At 37.4% G+C, this 16029-nt stretch overlaps 1 protein-coding gene across 1 annotated transcript; it reads left to right on the top strand.

Annotated features, from left to right (window-relative positions):
* Nucleotides 1–555: 555 nt before the first annotated feature.
* On the top strand, nucleotides 556–16006 carry LOC143574924 (uncharacterized). The gene is made up of 9 exons (XM_077059423.1): nucleotides 556–737; nucleotides 839–938; nucleotides 1005–1767; nucleotides 1921–2362; nucleotides 2483–2588; nucleotides 3867–4028; nucleotides 4166–4687; nucleotides 15387–15783; nucleotides 15999–16006. The coding sequence occupies exons 1-9, from the start codon at nucleotides 556–558 to the stop codon at nucleotides 16004–16006; spliced, it is 2682 nt and encodes an 893-aa protein (XP_076915538.1).
* Nucleotides 16007–16029: the final 23 nt, after the last annotated feature.

Below are 16029 nucleotides of genomic sequence, written 5' to 3' on the forward strand. Positions count from 1 at the left end.
AACAGGTCGTATAAATAAATATAATGTTCAAGAAGGTTCAAACGCCTCTTGTGTTGTTGATGACATTCCGGAGTCGTCTACAACCTTTCTTAGAAGGTCAAGAAAAAGAACCCCTATAATACCTATACTTATGGCTGATTTTAATGAACATGCTACAAGCATTTATTATCCAAATGTTGTAGATGTTTATAAAGGAATATCATCAGGTATGATATATATTTAATAATTTACTTGAAATCATTTATTATGTATTTATGTATACTAACTAACTCCAAATGATGATATTTAAATTTTACTAGAATATCTTGATCATGGAAATCAATCCGTTATGTGTCCAAGTTGCAATGCTTTGTTGTGGAAAGTCGAAGTTAACAGACCAAGTAGTAGTAATGAAGAAGGAGCTTTTTTCCTTTGTTGTTATAACGGCAAAGTCGAATTTCCCGATGTTAGACAACCAGATGATACTTATCTTGAATTATTTCGTGGTGAGAGCGCCATGAGTAAGTATTTCTTGAAAAACATTAGACGTTCAATTCGATGTTTTCGTTTACGTCAATGGGAGGAAAGATTGACCATTCGATAAAAAAAGGCAATGCGCCATATACGTTTCGACTTAGCGGTGAAAACTATCATTGCTTGGGAAGTCTTTTACCATTACAGGTTCGTAAACCACAGTTTTCTCAACTTTACATTTACGACACGGAAAACGAGGTTTCAAACCGTCAGGGTGTTTTTGGGTAAATACTTTTAACGATATTCGTCCAAATTTTGTTATGCTATTAATTTTTAGTATAAGTTTTATTATTTATAATCTTAGGAAAAGTTTTTTTTTTGGCAGTGATAATAATTCAATGGACGATGAGCTAGAGATGCATATTATTAACTATTTGAAGACGATGTTAGATTCAAATAATCATTTGGTCCAAGCTTATCGGATGGTAAGAGATTGTTTTGAAGAAAACCCACAACTCGATTTGAAGTTGCGTATTATTGGAACAAGATAGCATGATGCGAGACAATATAAATTACCATCCAGTTCTGAATTTGCCGCTTTCATCGTCGGTGATATTGGTGACGCTGTCGATAACCGAGATATAATTGTTACCAATCAATCTGGTTCCTTAAAGCCTATCAGTGAGCTTCATCCATCGTATACACCTCTTCAATACCCGTTGTTTCATCCTTTTGGTGAGGATGGTTATCAGGTTAATATACTTCATAAGAATGTTTCCTCTTCATCAACCGCAGCAAGTAAGAAGGTTACAATGCGTGAGTTTTGTGCTTATCATATTCAAGATAGGCCAAATACGTTTTCAACCATGTTAAATGGTAGGCGTTTGTTTCAGAAAATTTTTGTTGACAAATATACGATGATTGAGGCTCAAAGATTACATTTTATACGCGGTAAACAACATGAACTTCGATGTGATACTTACCAAAGTTTACGAGGTATGCAATCTGTTGGAAATACTGATGTTTCAACCGCTAGTCAACGTGTTATTCTACCATCCTCATTTACTGACGGAGCAAGATATATGATGCAAAATTATCTAGACGCTATGTGTCTCTGTAGATGGTTCGGTTATCCTGATTTTTTCATAACCATAACATGTAATCCCAATTGGCCAGAAGTTAAAAGATTTCTTAAGGATACAACGTTAAAGTCGAAGGATAGACCTGATATTTTATGTCGGCTTTTTAAGGTCAAACTTGATGCAATGATTAAATTGGTGAAGGACAAGTCTTTGTTTGGAAAGGTTCAAGCAGGTAATTTTATTCAATTTGATGAGTATAAAATTATAAACATGAGCTACTTGAATATTTTACGTTGTATAGACTTAAAAATCATTTTAAACAAACAAATTATTTGTTTAACTATTAAAAGTTGATTAATATTTACTTTTATTATGTATGTTGCAGTTGTTTACATGATAGAGTTTCAAAAAAGAGGGCTACCGCATGCTCATATTTGCATATTTATGCATCCAGGTAGCAAGATTCATAATACACAAGATGTAGGTAAATTTATTTCTGCTAAGATTCCAAACAAAGACAGTGATCCAGACCTATACAAGCTTGTATCTGATCATATGATTCACGGTCCATGTGGTGATACTAATCCGAAGTGCACCTGCATGGTAAACAAAAAATGCTCCAAAAGTTTCCCTAAAATGTTTAATGATGAGACAGCTGTTGATTCGCAAGGTTTTAAGGTATACAAAAGAAGAGATAACGGGCAATATGCTGTTAAGTCAGATATAATGATGGATAACAGAACTGTTGTTCCATACAACAAGACTCTATTAAAACAATTTCAAGCACATATTAACGTTGAGTGGTGTAATCAAGATGGATCGATAAAGTATTTGTTCAAATACATTAATAAGGGTCCAGACCGAGCAACAATTTCTCTTGTACAAAATATCAATGGTGATAACCCAGATCCTAATTGAGATGAAATCAAAGCGTTTTATGATTGTAGATATGCCTCTGCACGCGAGGCAACATGGAGGATATTTTCATTTGATGTGCATTATAGGATTCCGTCTGTTATGAGACTTGCTTTTCATTCACCCGGTGAGCAATTGGTAATATATGGTGCTAACGAGATATTGAAGATATTTTAAACAAGACAATTAATGCTTCTTCGATGTTTACCGGTTGGTTTGAGTTTAATAAGAACCATGACCTTGCAAAAACTCTCACATTCGCAGAGTTTCCAACAAAGTATGTTTGGAAAAAACAGTTAAGTAAATGGGAACCTCGCCGAAGGGGTTTTGCAATAGGTAGAGTTCATGTTGTTCCACCCGCATTCGACGAGGCTTACTATCTAAGAATATTATTAAATAAGGTTAAAGGCCCAGAATGTTTTGAAGACATTCGAACAGTTGATGGAGTTGTGTGTGAAACTTTTCGAGATGCATGTTACAAAAGAGGTCTTTTAGATGATGACAAGGAATACATAGAAGTCATTGAAGAAGCAAGTCATACCTCTACCGGATATTATTTAAGAAATTTATTTGCTACAATGTTGATTATTTATAGTTTATCTAGACCTCATTTTGTTTGGGAAAGCACTTGGCAACTGTTAGTTGACGGTATACTATACAAACAACAAAAAGATCAAAATAACCCCGGTTCGATTTACTCATTTTTTTTAATTATTTCAATTATGGCAAATATCTAATATCCATTAATATTTCATAAATATTAATTTAATTAGTTTTTTATTTTATTTTTCAGGTTTGATTCTTAATGAGGAACAGTTAAAAAACCTAGCACTCCTAGAAATTGAAAATTTACTAATTTCAAACAACTCCAGTCTTAGAAGATATCAATAGATGCCATTTCCAGATATTGAGACAATTTCAAGAGAAACTAATCCATTAATGATGGAAGAGCTCTCATATGATACCGAGACCATGAATAACAAATTTAATAATCTGTTTGATTCGTTAACAGATGAACAACGAGGGTTTATAACGAAATAATGAGTGCTTTGATTGATAAAAAAAGGTGGAGTTTATTTTGTTTATGGTTACGGCGTGGTTACGGCGGTACTGGGAAAACTTATTTATGGAAAACCTTATCTGCATCGATAAGGTCAAAGGGAGAAGTTGTGTTGAATGTTGCTTAAAGCGGTATAACTTTTTTGCTTTTGGAGGGTGGAAGAACCGCACATTCGAGATTTTTAATACCTATTAATTTGACCGAAGATTCCACTTGTCCGGTAATATTACAATCCACTTTATGTTAATTTTATATTAATCATTTTTTAGTATATATGGCTTTATTTGTTATTCCAATATCAATTTACTTTTAAATATCTTACTTTGATTATGTATTTTTATTCTTTCATAAATTAGGTTAGAAGAAATACCGACGTATATGAATTATTGAAAAAGACAAGCTTAATAATTTGGGATGAAGCACCCATGATTCATAAGCATGCTTTCGAAACGTTGGATAGGACTTTAAACGATGTTATGAATGGTGATTCTGGTAATACTTCCGAAGCAGTTTTGGAGGTAAGGTTGTTGTTTTTTGTGGTGATTTTCGTCAAATTTTGCCCGTTGTAACCAACGGTACAAGAAGTGAATGTGTCAATGCTTGCATAAATTCTTCTTATATCTGGTCAAAATGTAAAGTTCTTAAACTAACTAAGAACATGAGGCTTACAGCTGGATGTCGATCTTTAGATGTTGAAAACATCAGAGAGTTTGCTGATTGGCTATTAGACATAGGTCAAGGAAACGTTGGTGGTCCAAATGACGGACAGTCAGTTATTGATATTCCAGACGATATTTTGATATTGAACTCAGTTGTTTCGATGGGTGATTTAGTAAGCTTTGTATATCCTAATATATTAGATAGATTCAACGAACTTACTTACTTTCAGGATCGTGCACTGTTGGCACCTTTGAATGAGGTTGTTCAAGAAATTAATGAACGTATGTTATCTATATTTCCTGGTGAAGAAGTCGAGTATCAAAGTTCCGATAGGTTAGCTGAATGTGAAGACTTTTCAGAGGATTTTGATCCACAGTTGTACTCTCCTGATTTGTTAAATGGTTTAAAGATATCAGGAATGCCTAATCATAGATTGGTCCTCAAAGTTGGTGTTCCCGTCATGCTATTAAGGAATATTAATCATAAAAAGGGTTTGTGCAATGGAACGCGCCTTCAAGTCTGTAAGGCCCCGTTACCGGTACCATACTTTGGACGTTGGATTTACTCATAAACGCAGTTCAAAATATCAGAGTTAATTAAAACTTTACGCGAAATATAAAACTTTCATAAAACATTACATATCAAATCATAAACATGTCTTAAAACATTCTTTGTCTTTCAATATTAAAACATTAAACATAAAACAACTTGCGTCTTCAGATGCCAGAATCTTATTCTTCTGCCATGTATCCCTGCTCAAGCCAGCTGTCTCATCTTACTCACCTGCGTGCATACTAAAAGTCAGCTACGCTGAGTGAGTTCTAGTTAATCATACATCATACAATACATACACTTACCTTCAATCATGCATCCGAAGATACATACAAATTACTTTACTAATCTACTTTCATTTCATACTTTCATACATACGTACATACTTTATTACTTTCATACTTTATATTTTCTGTCCATTCTATCTCAGATATTATTAGGGTCTGATCCCTTCCTTTTCGATCACATATATTATTAGGGTCTGATCCCTCTTTCCTTTGTCTATCTCATATATTATTAGGGTCTGATCCCTTTACACTTCTCTATCTCAGATATTATTAGGGTCTGATCCCTTTCTTCTCTATCTCAGATATTATTAGGGTCTGATCCCTTACTTCTTCATCTTCATACATTCTGTCTTTACATACTCATAAGATACACATTCATATATTGTACATATAGCTATCATACACATTCATCCATTACATACATACCTCCCTTGTTAATACGTGCAATATCCGAAGATCGTTCACGTACTGACAAGCTTTCGTTCACATTCAAGATATACATAATTAACATATAAGTCATACATGGCATACCACCCTTGTTAATACGTGCAATATCCGAAGATCGTTCACGTACTGACAAGCTTTCGGTCACATTCAAGATATACATAATTAACATATAAGTCATACATGGCATACACTTACCATTTAAAGTAAGTGTATTAACTATCACATAGAGTATGCACACATCCCCGATAACATAACAAGGAAATGGGGCTAGAAACTCACCTGAATGCGGTTACGTTCACCGTTAATAGTTATTCCTTTCTTGAGTTGTGCACGGCTAACTGTATAATAATTACATGTATCAATTAACTATTACTACTCATATCGTATTTCTATCTTCATATAACCCACAACGAACGGGGGTCAGGGGCCAGTGCCCCTGGCAGTGGGGTTCTAGGGGCGGCAGCCCCTAGCGGGGTCCAAAGGGCAGAGCCCCTGGCTGGGGTTAAACTGCTAGGTCAGCTTGGAAAAATTTTATTTTCATTAATTGTCTTAACACATTTTCCATTAGCATTCTTGATTATTATATTATTTGCTAACTTAAAAAGTTCGAGGGTTTCTGTGTAATTTATACATTTTATTCTAAGTCCAGGGACCTTTCGGTCATTCTTTCGATGTTCTAATTCGTTATTCAGTCCTTAGCGAATGGGAGTTCATAACGAATTACGATTATAATGAATCTGCCTTTGTAACGAATTAGTCCTCATAAGAACTGGTCGTTATCATGAATTGGACCTTATAACGAACTGGTCCTTATAGGGAGTTGGACCTTAACGAACTGGTCCTTATAGCGAACTGGACCTTAACGAATTGGGCTAATTCGTCATTCTTTTCCTTAACGAATTAGCTAACGAATCAAGGCTAGTTCGTTAAACCTCCGTTAACGAATTAGGGTTAGGTAAGAGATATATTCTCTGACACATCTACTATTCCGACCCCGCCTTTCCGGCGCCGTCATCGTCGGAAAACCGCGATTTCGCCAGAAAAACGAGATCTCACTTGTTTTCCACCGTTTTCACCGTTTTTCATCCCGTTCGATCCAGTTCTAAGCTAGGGTGACCCCTAAGTTCATCTTTGGTTCGGTTTACACCCGACTCCACCCGGATCTCATGACTTTAACGGTATAACGGTGTCGGTTCGTTGTTTCGCAACTAAGTCTAATAGGTTGGATCCATACAACATCATATTATCATTACCTCGGGTCGGGATCGATTCTTCCTTCTTGGTTCGGCTAGAGAAAGGAGAAAACTAGAGAGAGATCTTAAGTGTGTGTTTTGGGTGGTGTATGGAATATGTGTAAATGAATGGATTAAGGGTTAATTATTGTTTATATATGATGGGTCATGGGCTTAAGCCTATGGTCTTTTCTTCTTTTCCTTTTAACCCAAGTCCATAACTCATATTTATTTAATCCAACACAAACCCGACTAATAATAATAATTCATAATTTATTTTATTAGCTGAAACAAGAAAACGGGATGTTACAAGTTTTCCCTCATTAAAGAGGTTTCAGGGACGAAAACCTAACTGTTACATAAACAAATTTGGGTAAAACTGGCGCATCTCATCCTCAGCTTCCCAAGTAGCATCTGAACCCTTGCGATGCTTCCATATCACCTTCACTAAAGGTATAACCTTGTGATGAAGTTGCTTCTCCTTGCGTCAACTATCTCGATCGGTTGCTCGATGTAATACAACTGTTCATCAACCTCAATGTCCATTAATGACACATGAGACGTGTCATCCGCCAGACATTTCCTCAGATGAGAAACATGGAAGGTTGAATGAATTCCTTCTAATTCTTCGGGCGAATCTAGCATATAAGCCACTTCACCCACACGATCTAGAATCTTAAACGGTCCAATGTACCTCGGACTCAATTTTCCCCTCTTTCTGAAACGGATGATTCCTTTCCAAGGCGAGACCTTGAGCATCACAATGTCACCAATGTTAAACTCAAGCGGTCGTCGCCGCTTATCAGCATACGACTTCTGTCTGTCTTGAGCAGCTTTCATTCTTGCCTTAATTTGATCGAACTTTGAAGAAGTTTCTTGCACAACTTCTGGACTTCCCATCTCTTTCGGACCAATTTCTCCCCAACATACCGGGGTTCTACATCGTCTACTCTAAAGCATCTCAAACGGTGACATACCAATGCTTGAATGGTAGCTGTTGTCATAGGATAACTCTGCCAGATGCAGATGATCATCCCAACTTCCTCTAAAGTCTAAAACACAAACACGTAGCATATCCTCAAGGGTTTGGATCGTCCTTTCAGACTGTCCATCTGTTTGAGGATGATACGCTGTACTGATGTTCAATCTCATTCCCATAGCCTCATGGAACTTCTTCCAAAACCTCGAAGTAGACTGAGTATCTCTATCAGACACGATCGATAATGGTACTCCATGCTTTGACACAACCTCTTTTATGAACAAGCTTGCTAACGTTTCCGACGAGATAGCCTCTCGTATAGGCAAAAAGTGAGCACTCTTGGTCAAACGGTCCACAATTACCCAAATGGCGTCATGATGCTTAGCTGTACGAGGTAGCTTAGTTATGAAATCCATGGTGATGTGTTCCCATTTCCATTCAGGTATCTCAAGCGGTTGCATTTTCCCATAAGGTTTCTGGTGCTCTGCTTTGACTTGCAAGCAAGTTAAGCACTTACTGACATAATCTACTACATCATTCTTCATACTCGGCCACCAATAATCTCTTTTCAAATCTTGGTACATCTTAGTAGCTCTTGGATGAATCGAATATCTTGACTTATGAGCTTCATATAAGATTCCACCTCTGAGATCTCCATGGCGTGGAATCCACTTACGGTGAAACCTAGTCTTAACGCCATGAGTGTTTTCCATCAACTCATCTTGCTGACCGAAAATCCTTTCTTTCTTTATTAGACCTTCTTCTACCAGCACCTCTGACTGTACTTTGATGATTTCTTCAAAAAGACTTGAATTCATAATCAACTGGTATGACTTAACTGTTGCAATGACTTCCTCATTCTTACGGCTTAGCGCATCAGCGACCACGTTAGCCTTACCAGGGTAGTACTTAATATCGCAGTCGTAATCCTTTATCAATTCTAACCACCTTCTTTGCCTCACATTCAATTCTTTATGCTCGAAGAAATACTTTAAACTTTATGATCCGTATAAATAGTAAACTTAGTATCATACAGATAATGCCTCCATATCTTGAGAGCATGCACTACTGCTGCTAGCTCCAAATCATGAGTCAGATAAGTACTCTCATGGACTTTCAACTGTCTAGACGCATAGGCTATCCCGTTTCCTCGTTGCATCAGCACGCAACCTAACCCACAATGCGAAGCATCAGTACAAACAACCAAATCCTCATCACCGTCGGATAAGGCAAGGATTGGAGCTTGCGTGAGTCTTTTCTTTAACTCCTAAGAAGCCTCTTCTTAAAACTTACCCCAACTGAATAGTATCGACTTTCGGGTCATACCGGTCAACGGTGCGGCTATCTTGGAGAAACCTTCGATGAATCTCCTATAGTAGCCATCTTATCCTAGGAAGCTTTGTATATCAGTCGGATTCAGTGAAGTTTTCCAATTCGTTATCGCCTCAATGTTAGCTGGGTACACGGTAATCCCTTCGGGATTTATCACGTGACCTAAAATTGCACTTCTCGTAACAAGAACACACATTTTGAAAACTTAGCGTACAACTTCTCTTTCTTCAAAGTCTCCAATACTTCTCTCAGATGCTCGGCATGATCAGACTCGCTTTTTGAATAAATCAATATATCGTCGATGAAAACGATAACTGACTTGTCCAACATCGGCCGACACACCCTATTCATCATGTCCATAAATGCTGCAGGAGCATTTATTAGACCGAAGGACATCACAAGAAACTCGTAGTGTCTATATCGCGTTTGAAACGCTGTTTTAGGGATGTCTGCCTCCTTCACCTTTAGTTAGTGATAACCTGATCTGAGGTCTATCCGTGAGAACCAACTTGAACCTTGTAATTGGTAAAACAGATCATCAATCCTTGGAAAAGGATATCTATTCTCTACCGTAAGCTTGTTCCATTCGCGATAATCTATGCACATTCTCATACTTCCATCCTTCTTCTTCACGAACAACACTGGTGCACCCCACAAGGAAACACTTGGTCTTATGAAACCCTTGTCGTGGAGTTCTTGCAGTTGGGACATCAATTCTTTCTTCTCGGACGGTGCTAGACGGTAAGGCGCTTTCGCGACGGGTCGGGCTCCTAATACTAAATCTACCTGGAATTCTATCTCTCGCTCCGGCGGCAACCCCGGAAGATCCTCAGGAAATACTTCTGGGTAATCGCACACTATAGGAACATCTTTCATTTCTTTTGTCTCTGCCGTAGCGTTGACAACATACGCCAGGTAGGCACCACACCCTCGCCTTAACAAACCCTCGGCTTTTATCATCGAAATGACATTAAGCCCAATATTTTCTTTTCACCATAAAACGTCACCGCACTACCGTCCAAGGACTTTAACCTTATTATCCTACTCTTGCACACTATCTGAGCTTCATACTCAGACAGCCAATCCATTCCCAAAACCACATCGAACCCTCCTAAGGTCATAACATACAAAGTAACAGGGAACTCATGTCCCTCTAACTCTATCTTACAGTCCTTAACCATTCTCATTATTTTAACCAATGTGTCACTAGCGGTTTCTACTACAAAAGTTTCAGACACTCGGCATCATTTCATTTTAGCTAATTTACTAAATGGTGTGGCTACGAAATTTTATTCGCACCTGAATCAAACGATACTGAAGCGGATATACCGTTTACTAGAAACGACCTGTGACAACATCTGGAATCTGCTTGGCTTGTTCTTGGGTTAACATGTAAGATCTGGTCCTCGGCCTAGTCTGATCGGCAACATCCTTTCCACTTCCGCCAGCTCCACCATCGGTGCATTCCTTGGCAAAATGGCCCGATCTACCGCACTTGTAGCATTCGGGTTTTGCATACAATCGGGAGCATAATGCCCCAATTTTCCACACTTATAACAGGCATTCGACCCAAGCCTGCACTCTCCTCCGTGAACCTTACCACACTTATGACAAACATCAGATCCCTTGCCCCACTTGCACTCACCCCCGTGGATCTTTCCATAGGTCTTACACGACCTCTTCTCCTAAACTCTCAGCTGCTTGTTCTTAGGTTTCCACAATTGAGTACCGGGCCTCTTAGCATGATTGACCTACTTCTTATCTTTCTTCTCTTCTTCTACCACAACATCATCCACAACCGGATCTTCATAAACCATCTCTACGAGTTCGACAACAGAGTCAAAGGTAGCAGGTTTATTTGCCCTGACCAACGTGTGAACCTTCTGTGGCAATCCCCTCATATAAAACTTGATTCTCTTAGCCTCAGTGTTACCATATTGGGTACCAACCTAGACATTCGGTTGAACTCTGTGGTGTACTCACGATTCTACATCGTTCCAGCTTTCAAGTTCAGGAACTTCATCTCCGCCCTCTCAACTTCTACGTCAGCACATAATCTCTTCATTACCAACTCTTTTCAGATCCTTCCACTTCATTGCCTTGATCTCCTCTGGACTCTTCCTATGCTCAACCGATTCCCACTAGTACATTGCTTCCTCTCCGAAAGATTGGGTAGCATAACCCACAGCTTGGTCGGGACGGCACTCGCTAATGCGGATAACCTTGTCCATAGTGGTTATCCATTGGAGAGTAGCGATTGCGTCTCCCAAACCAGTCAGCTTCGGTGGGTCGCAACCTTTAAATGACTTGTAGTTGCACCCACCTCGGCCTCTCCTCCGATCATCAACTTTCACAGATTTAACCACACTCGAGGCCTCCCTCTCCCTCTCATCATCTTTCTTGCCATCTCCTTCCGCCCTTTCAGCGAACCTTTCACGGCCTCCAGCAGACCCTTCAGGATTCAAGTTCTTCACAGCAGTGGCTACAACTTGAACAATAGCTGCTTGAATTGCAGGGTCAAGTTGAAACCCTTCATTGTTGTTTAGGTCTCGCCCAGCTGCGCTTCCTTCATCTCCGGTGTTGGAAGCTGTTTCTACCGAAGGTTACCGGACACGACGAGGCCTTCCACGGCGTCCAGTGCGGCCTCCTGCTCCAACAACTGCCCTAGATCCAGCCATCGTATTCTGGAAGGGAAAACACAAACGTCATCACTCAAGAAACTATTTAGTACAAGGATAGTAAGGCTAACAGGTAATAACAGTGGTCAGCTGTGATTAGCTGATCACGTTACTTTCCGTGTCCTATACACTTCCTCTTATGAGTCTATTTGTGCAAATTCTACTCTTAAACAGTTAATCAATCAGACAATCATGAAATCCTATCCCTAACTTTCACATAACTTTCTTTAGCAGTTAAGCTAACATTAACATTCATTATTCAACCGTACCCTTTATCTTTACTGAGCTTGCATGAGTGACACATGACATTCTTGAACTGGCATCTTCTTTCTATTCTTACTTAAATCCCTTTCACTGTTCGAGTCTAAGCAATTACGATGCTTAAATCTCTCGAACATTGCTCCGATACCAACTTGTAAGACCCCATTAACGGTACCCTACTTTGGACGTTGGATTTACTCATAAATGCAGTTCTAAATATCAGAGTTAATTAAAACTTTACGCGGAATATAAAACTTTCATAAAACATTACATATCAAATCATAAACATGTCTTAAAACATTCTTTGTCTTTCAATATTAAAAGATTAAACATAAACAACTTGCGTCTTCAGATGCCAGATTCTTATTCTTCTGCCATGTGTCCCCGCTCAAGCCAGTTGTCTCATCCTACTCACCTGCGTGCATACTAAAAGTCAGCTACGCTGAGTGAGTTCTAGTTAATCATACATCATACAATAGATACACTTACCTTCAATCATGCATCCGAAGATACATAACAATTACTTTACTTATCTACTTTCATTTCATACTTTCATACATACGTACATACTTTATTACTTTCATACTTTATATTTACTGTCCATTCTATCTCAGATATTATTAGGGTCTGATCCCTTCCTTTTCTATCACAGATATTATTAGGGTCTGATCCCTCTTTCCTTTGTCTATCTCATATATTATTAGGGTCTGATCCCTTTCTTGTCTATCTCAGATATTAGTAGGGTCTGATCCCTTTACACTTCTCTATCTCAGATATTATTAGGGTCTGATCCCTTTCTTCTCTATCTCAGATATTATTAGGGTCTGATCCCTTACTTTTTCATCTTCGTACATTCTGTCTTTACATACTCATAACATACACATTCATATATTGTACATATAGCTATCATACACATTCATCCATTACATACATACCTCCCTTGTTAATACGTGCAATATCCGAAGATCGTTCACGTACTGACAAGCTTTCGTTCACATTCAAGATATACATAATTAACATATAAGTCATACATGGCATACCTCCCTTGTTAATACGTGCAATATCCGAAGATCGTTCACGTACTGACAAGCTTTCGGTCACATTCAAGATATACATAATTAACATATAAGTCATACATGGCATACACTTACCATTTAAGGTAAGTGTATTAACTATCACATAGAGTATGCACACATCCCCGATAACATAACAAGGAAATGGGGCTAGAAACTCACCTGAATGCGGTTACGTTCACCGTTAATAGTTATTCCTTTCTTGAGTTGTGCACGGCTAACTGTATAATAATTACATGTATCAATTAACTATTACTACTCATATCGTATTTCTATCTTCATATAACCCACAATGAATGGGGGTCCGGGGGCGGCGCCCCTGGAAGCGGGGTTCTAGGGGCGGCAGCACCTAGCGGGGTCCAAGGGGCACTGGCTGGGGTTAAACTGCTAGGTCAGCTTGGAAAAATTTTATTTTCATTAACTGTCTTAACACATTTTCCATTAGAATTCTTGATTATTATATTATTTGCTAACTTAAAAAGTTCGAGGGTTCTGTGTAATTTATCCATTTTATTCTAAGTCCAGGGACATTTCTGTCATTCTTTCACAGTTCTAATTCGTTATTCAGTCCTTAGCGAATGGGAGTTCATAACGAATTACGATTATAACGAATCTGCCTTTGTAACGAATTAGTCCTCATAAGAACTGGTCCTTATCACGAATTGGACCTTATAACGAACTGGTCCTTATAGCGAATTGGACCTTATCGAACTCGTCCTTATAACGAACTGATCCTTATAACGAACTGGACCTTAATGAATGGGGCTAATTCTTCATTCTTTTCCTTAATGAATTACCCCCGCTAACGAATTAGGGTTAGGTCAGAGAAACATTCTCTGACACATCTACCATTCCAGCGCCGCTTTTCAGGCGTCGTCATCGCCGGAAAACCGCGATTTCGCCGGAAAAACGAGATCTCACTCGTTTTCCACCGTTTTTCACTGTTTTTCGTCCCGTTCGATGATCTGAGCTAGGGTGACCCCTAAGCTCATCTTTGGTTCGGTTTATACCCTACTCCACCCGGATCTCATGACTTTAACGGAATAACGGTGTCGGCTCGTTGTTTCGCGACTAAGTCTAATAGGTTGGATCCATACAACATCATATTATCATTACCTCGGGTCGGGATCGATTCTTCCTTCTTGGTTCGGCTAGAGAAAGGAGAAAACTAGATAGAGATCTTAAATGTGTGTTTTTGGTGGTGTATGGAATATGTGTAAATGAATGGATTAAGGGTTAATTATTGTTTATATATGATGGGTCATGGGCTTAAGCCCATGGTCTTTTATTCTTTTCCTTTTAACCCAAGTCCATAACTCATATTTATTTAATCCAACACAAACCTGACTCACAATAATAAATCATAATTTATTTTATTAGCTGAAACGAGAAAACGGGATGTTACAAAGTCGTTAGTCTCGTTAGGCGTGTAATTGAAGCTAAAGTTGTCTCTGGTACAAATATAGGATATCGGACTCCAATTAGTCGAGTAAGTCTTACACCAACTGATAAGAAACTTCCTTTCAGATTAAAAAGAAGACAGTTTCCTATCTCAGTTTGTTTTGCCATGACAATCAACAAGAGTCAAGGTCAATCTTTGTCAAGAGTTAGATTGTATCTTAAATATCCAGTATTTTCCCATGGTCAGCTTTATGTGGCTTTGATAAGAGTGAAGAGTCGAGATGGTATTAAGTTAGTGATACTCGACAAAGAATCAAAGCTTACAAATAAAACAACAAATGTTGTGTACAAGGAGATTTTTGGAAACGTAGAATGATAAATAGTAAATTTTTCATGTATATGAAATTGTTTTCTTCTACACTTATGGTTATCATCTAACTTTTTTTATTCTATACTTTTTTTTATGTAGTTTTAAAACGTTTTGTAATTTTGTTTGTTATCATATCTTAAAAATTTTTATTAAGTTACAAATAAATATTTAATGTTAATATATACAAAAAAAAAACGGATCCAAATGTTTAATAACATACCATTGTTTATATGAGTATTTCAATTTTAAGTTAAAGTATTGAAAATAGTAAATATAATATCTAATAAAATAGTACAAATATAGGGTAACTATGCATGATATACTCATTAGATAGATATAATCATTTAGATCTTTGGAAAACTAAATCGTCACTTCATTTTTATATTTTATAATTATCAATTTAATTCATCATCATCTTCTTCTTTTTCTTTTACATTCTAAAGCTTTTCAAAACAAAATTAATAGGAAAAAAATGTCTACCATTGTCAATTGGAAGTTTTCTACGGTTTTACGTAAGTATGAATTCCTGTTTAGCGATTTCCTCATGATACACAAAGATAATATTGAATCTGTGATGATGTTTAATAACCTCCTTAAACATCAGATTCATGAGATTGGTGTTCGGAAACTTTCTCCATGTATAGAGGAAATCAATCTCATTAATCTTTTACATCATTACCTTGAGGATCTTCACCAAGATGTTTTACCGTTTGAACATGTTAGAGATTGGTTTTTTTATCCAAATCAAAACAAAGTTGTTATAAAGTTTGAGAATGGCCAATATAAAAATTTGAATCCTAAACAACTATTGTCATGTGATGATTTGTTCCTTTTGAGAGAGCTAGATATGTTGAAGTTATTTAATCATAGAAAAGAAATTGCACATCTTGAGTTGGAAAGAGAGGTTGGTTTGAAGGTTAAATGGTTAGCCGAATGTGCAAACTATGAAAGTGATTATGATGGTTATCCGGAAAGTTTGTTGTCCGATAACGAAGGAGAAGGTAATATATTAATGCTTTAGATATTGTTCATATATTTAATAGAAAAAGTATATTGTCAACATCTTTTTAGACCAACTAATAACTATATTTATGAACTTTAGATTTGTAGGTTGTACATAACAACTTTGGAATGCTTAGATGTTAGTAATTATTAAACATGTTGTTATTTTAAGTTTAATTTAATTGAATATTGTGTTGTTTTTATAACTTTTCAGGTTATTAGGAAATGAGAGTTTATGTTGGTAT

The sequence above is a fragment of the Bidens hawaiensis genome, unplaced genomic scaffold (genome assembly GCF_021521415.1).
Source record: "Bidens hawaiensis isolate Kalapana, Puna unplaced genomic scaffold, B.hawaiensis_p1.1 tig00027171_1, whole genome shotgun sequence".
In the NCBI taxonomy this organism is placed as follows: Eukaryota; Viridiplantae; Streptophyta; class Magnoliopsida; order Asterales; family Asteraceae; genus Bidens; species Bidens hawaiensis.

What these genes read in the sequence shown, in the direction of transcription:
- LOC143574924 (XM_077059423.1), top strand. Translation starts at nt 556, where the DNA reads ATGGGAGGAAAGATTGACCATTCGATAAAAAAAGGCAATGCGCCATAT. An exon ending in TGGTCCAAGCTTATCGGATG is followed by an intron (nt 939 to 1,004) that starts GTAAGAGATTGT and finishes GGAACAAGATAG; the next exon opens with CATGATGCGAGACAATATAA. An exon ending in CTTCCGAAGCAGTTTTGGAG is followed by an intron (nt 4,029 to 4,165) that starts GTAAGGTTGTTG and finishes AAACTAACTAAG; the next exon opens with AACATGAGGCTTACAGCTGG.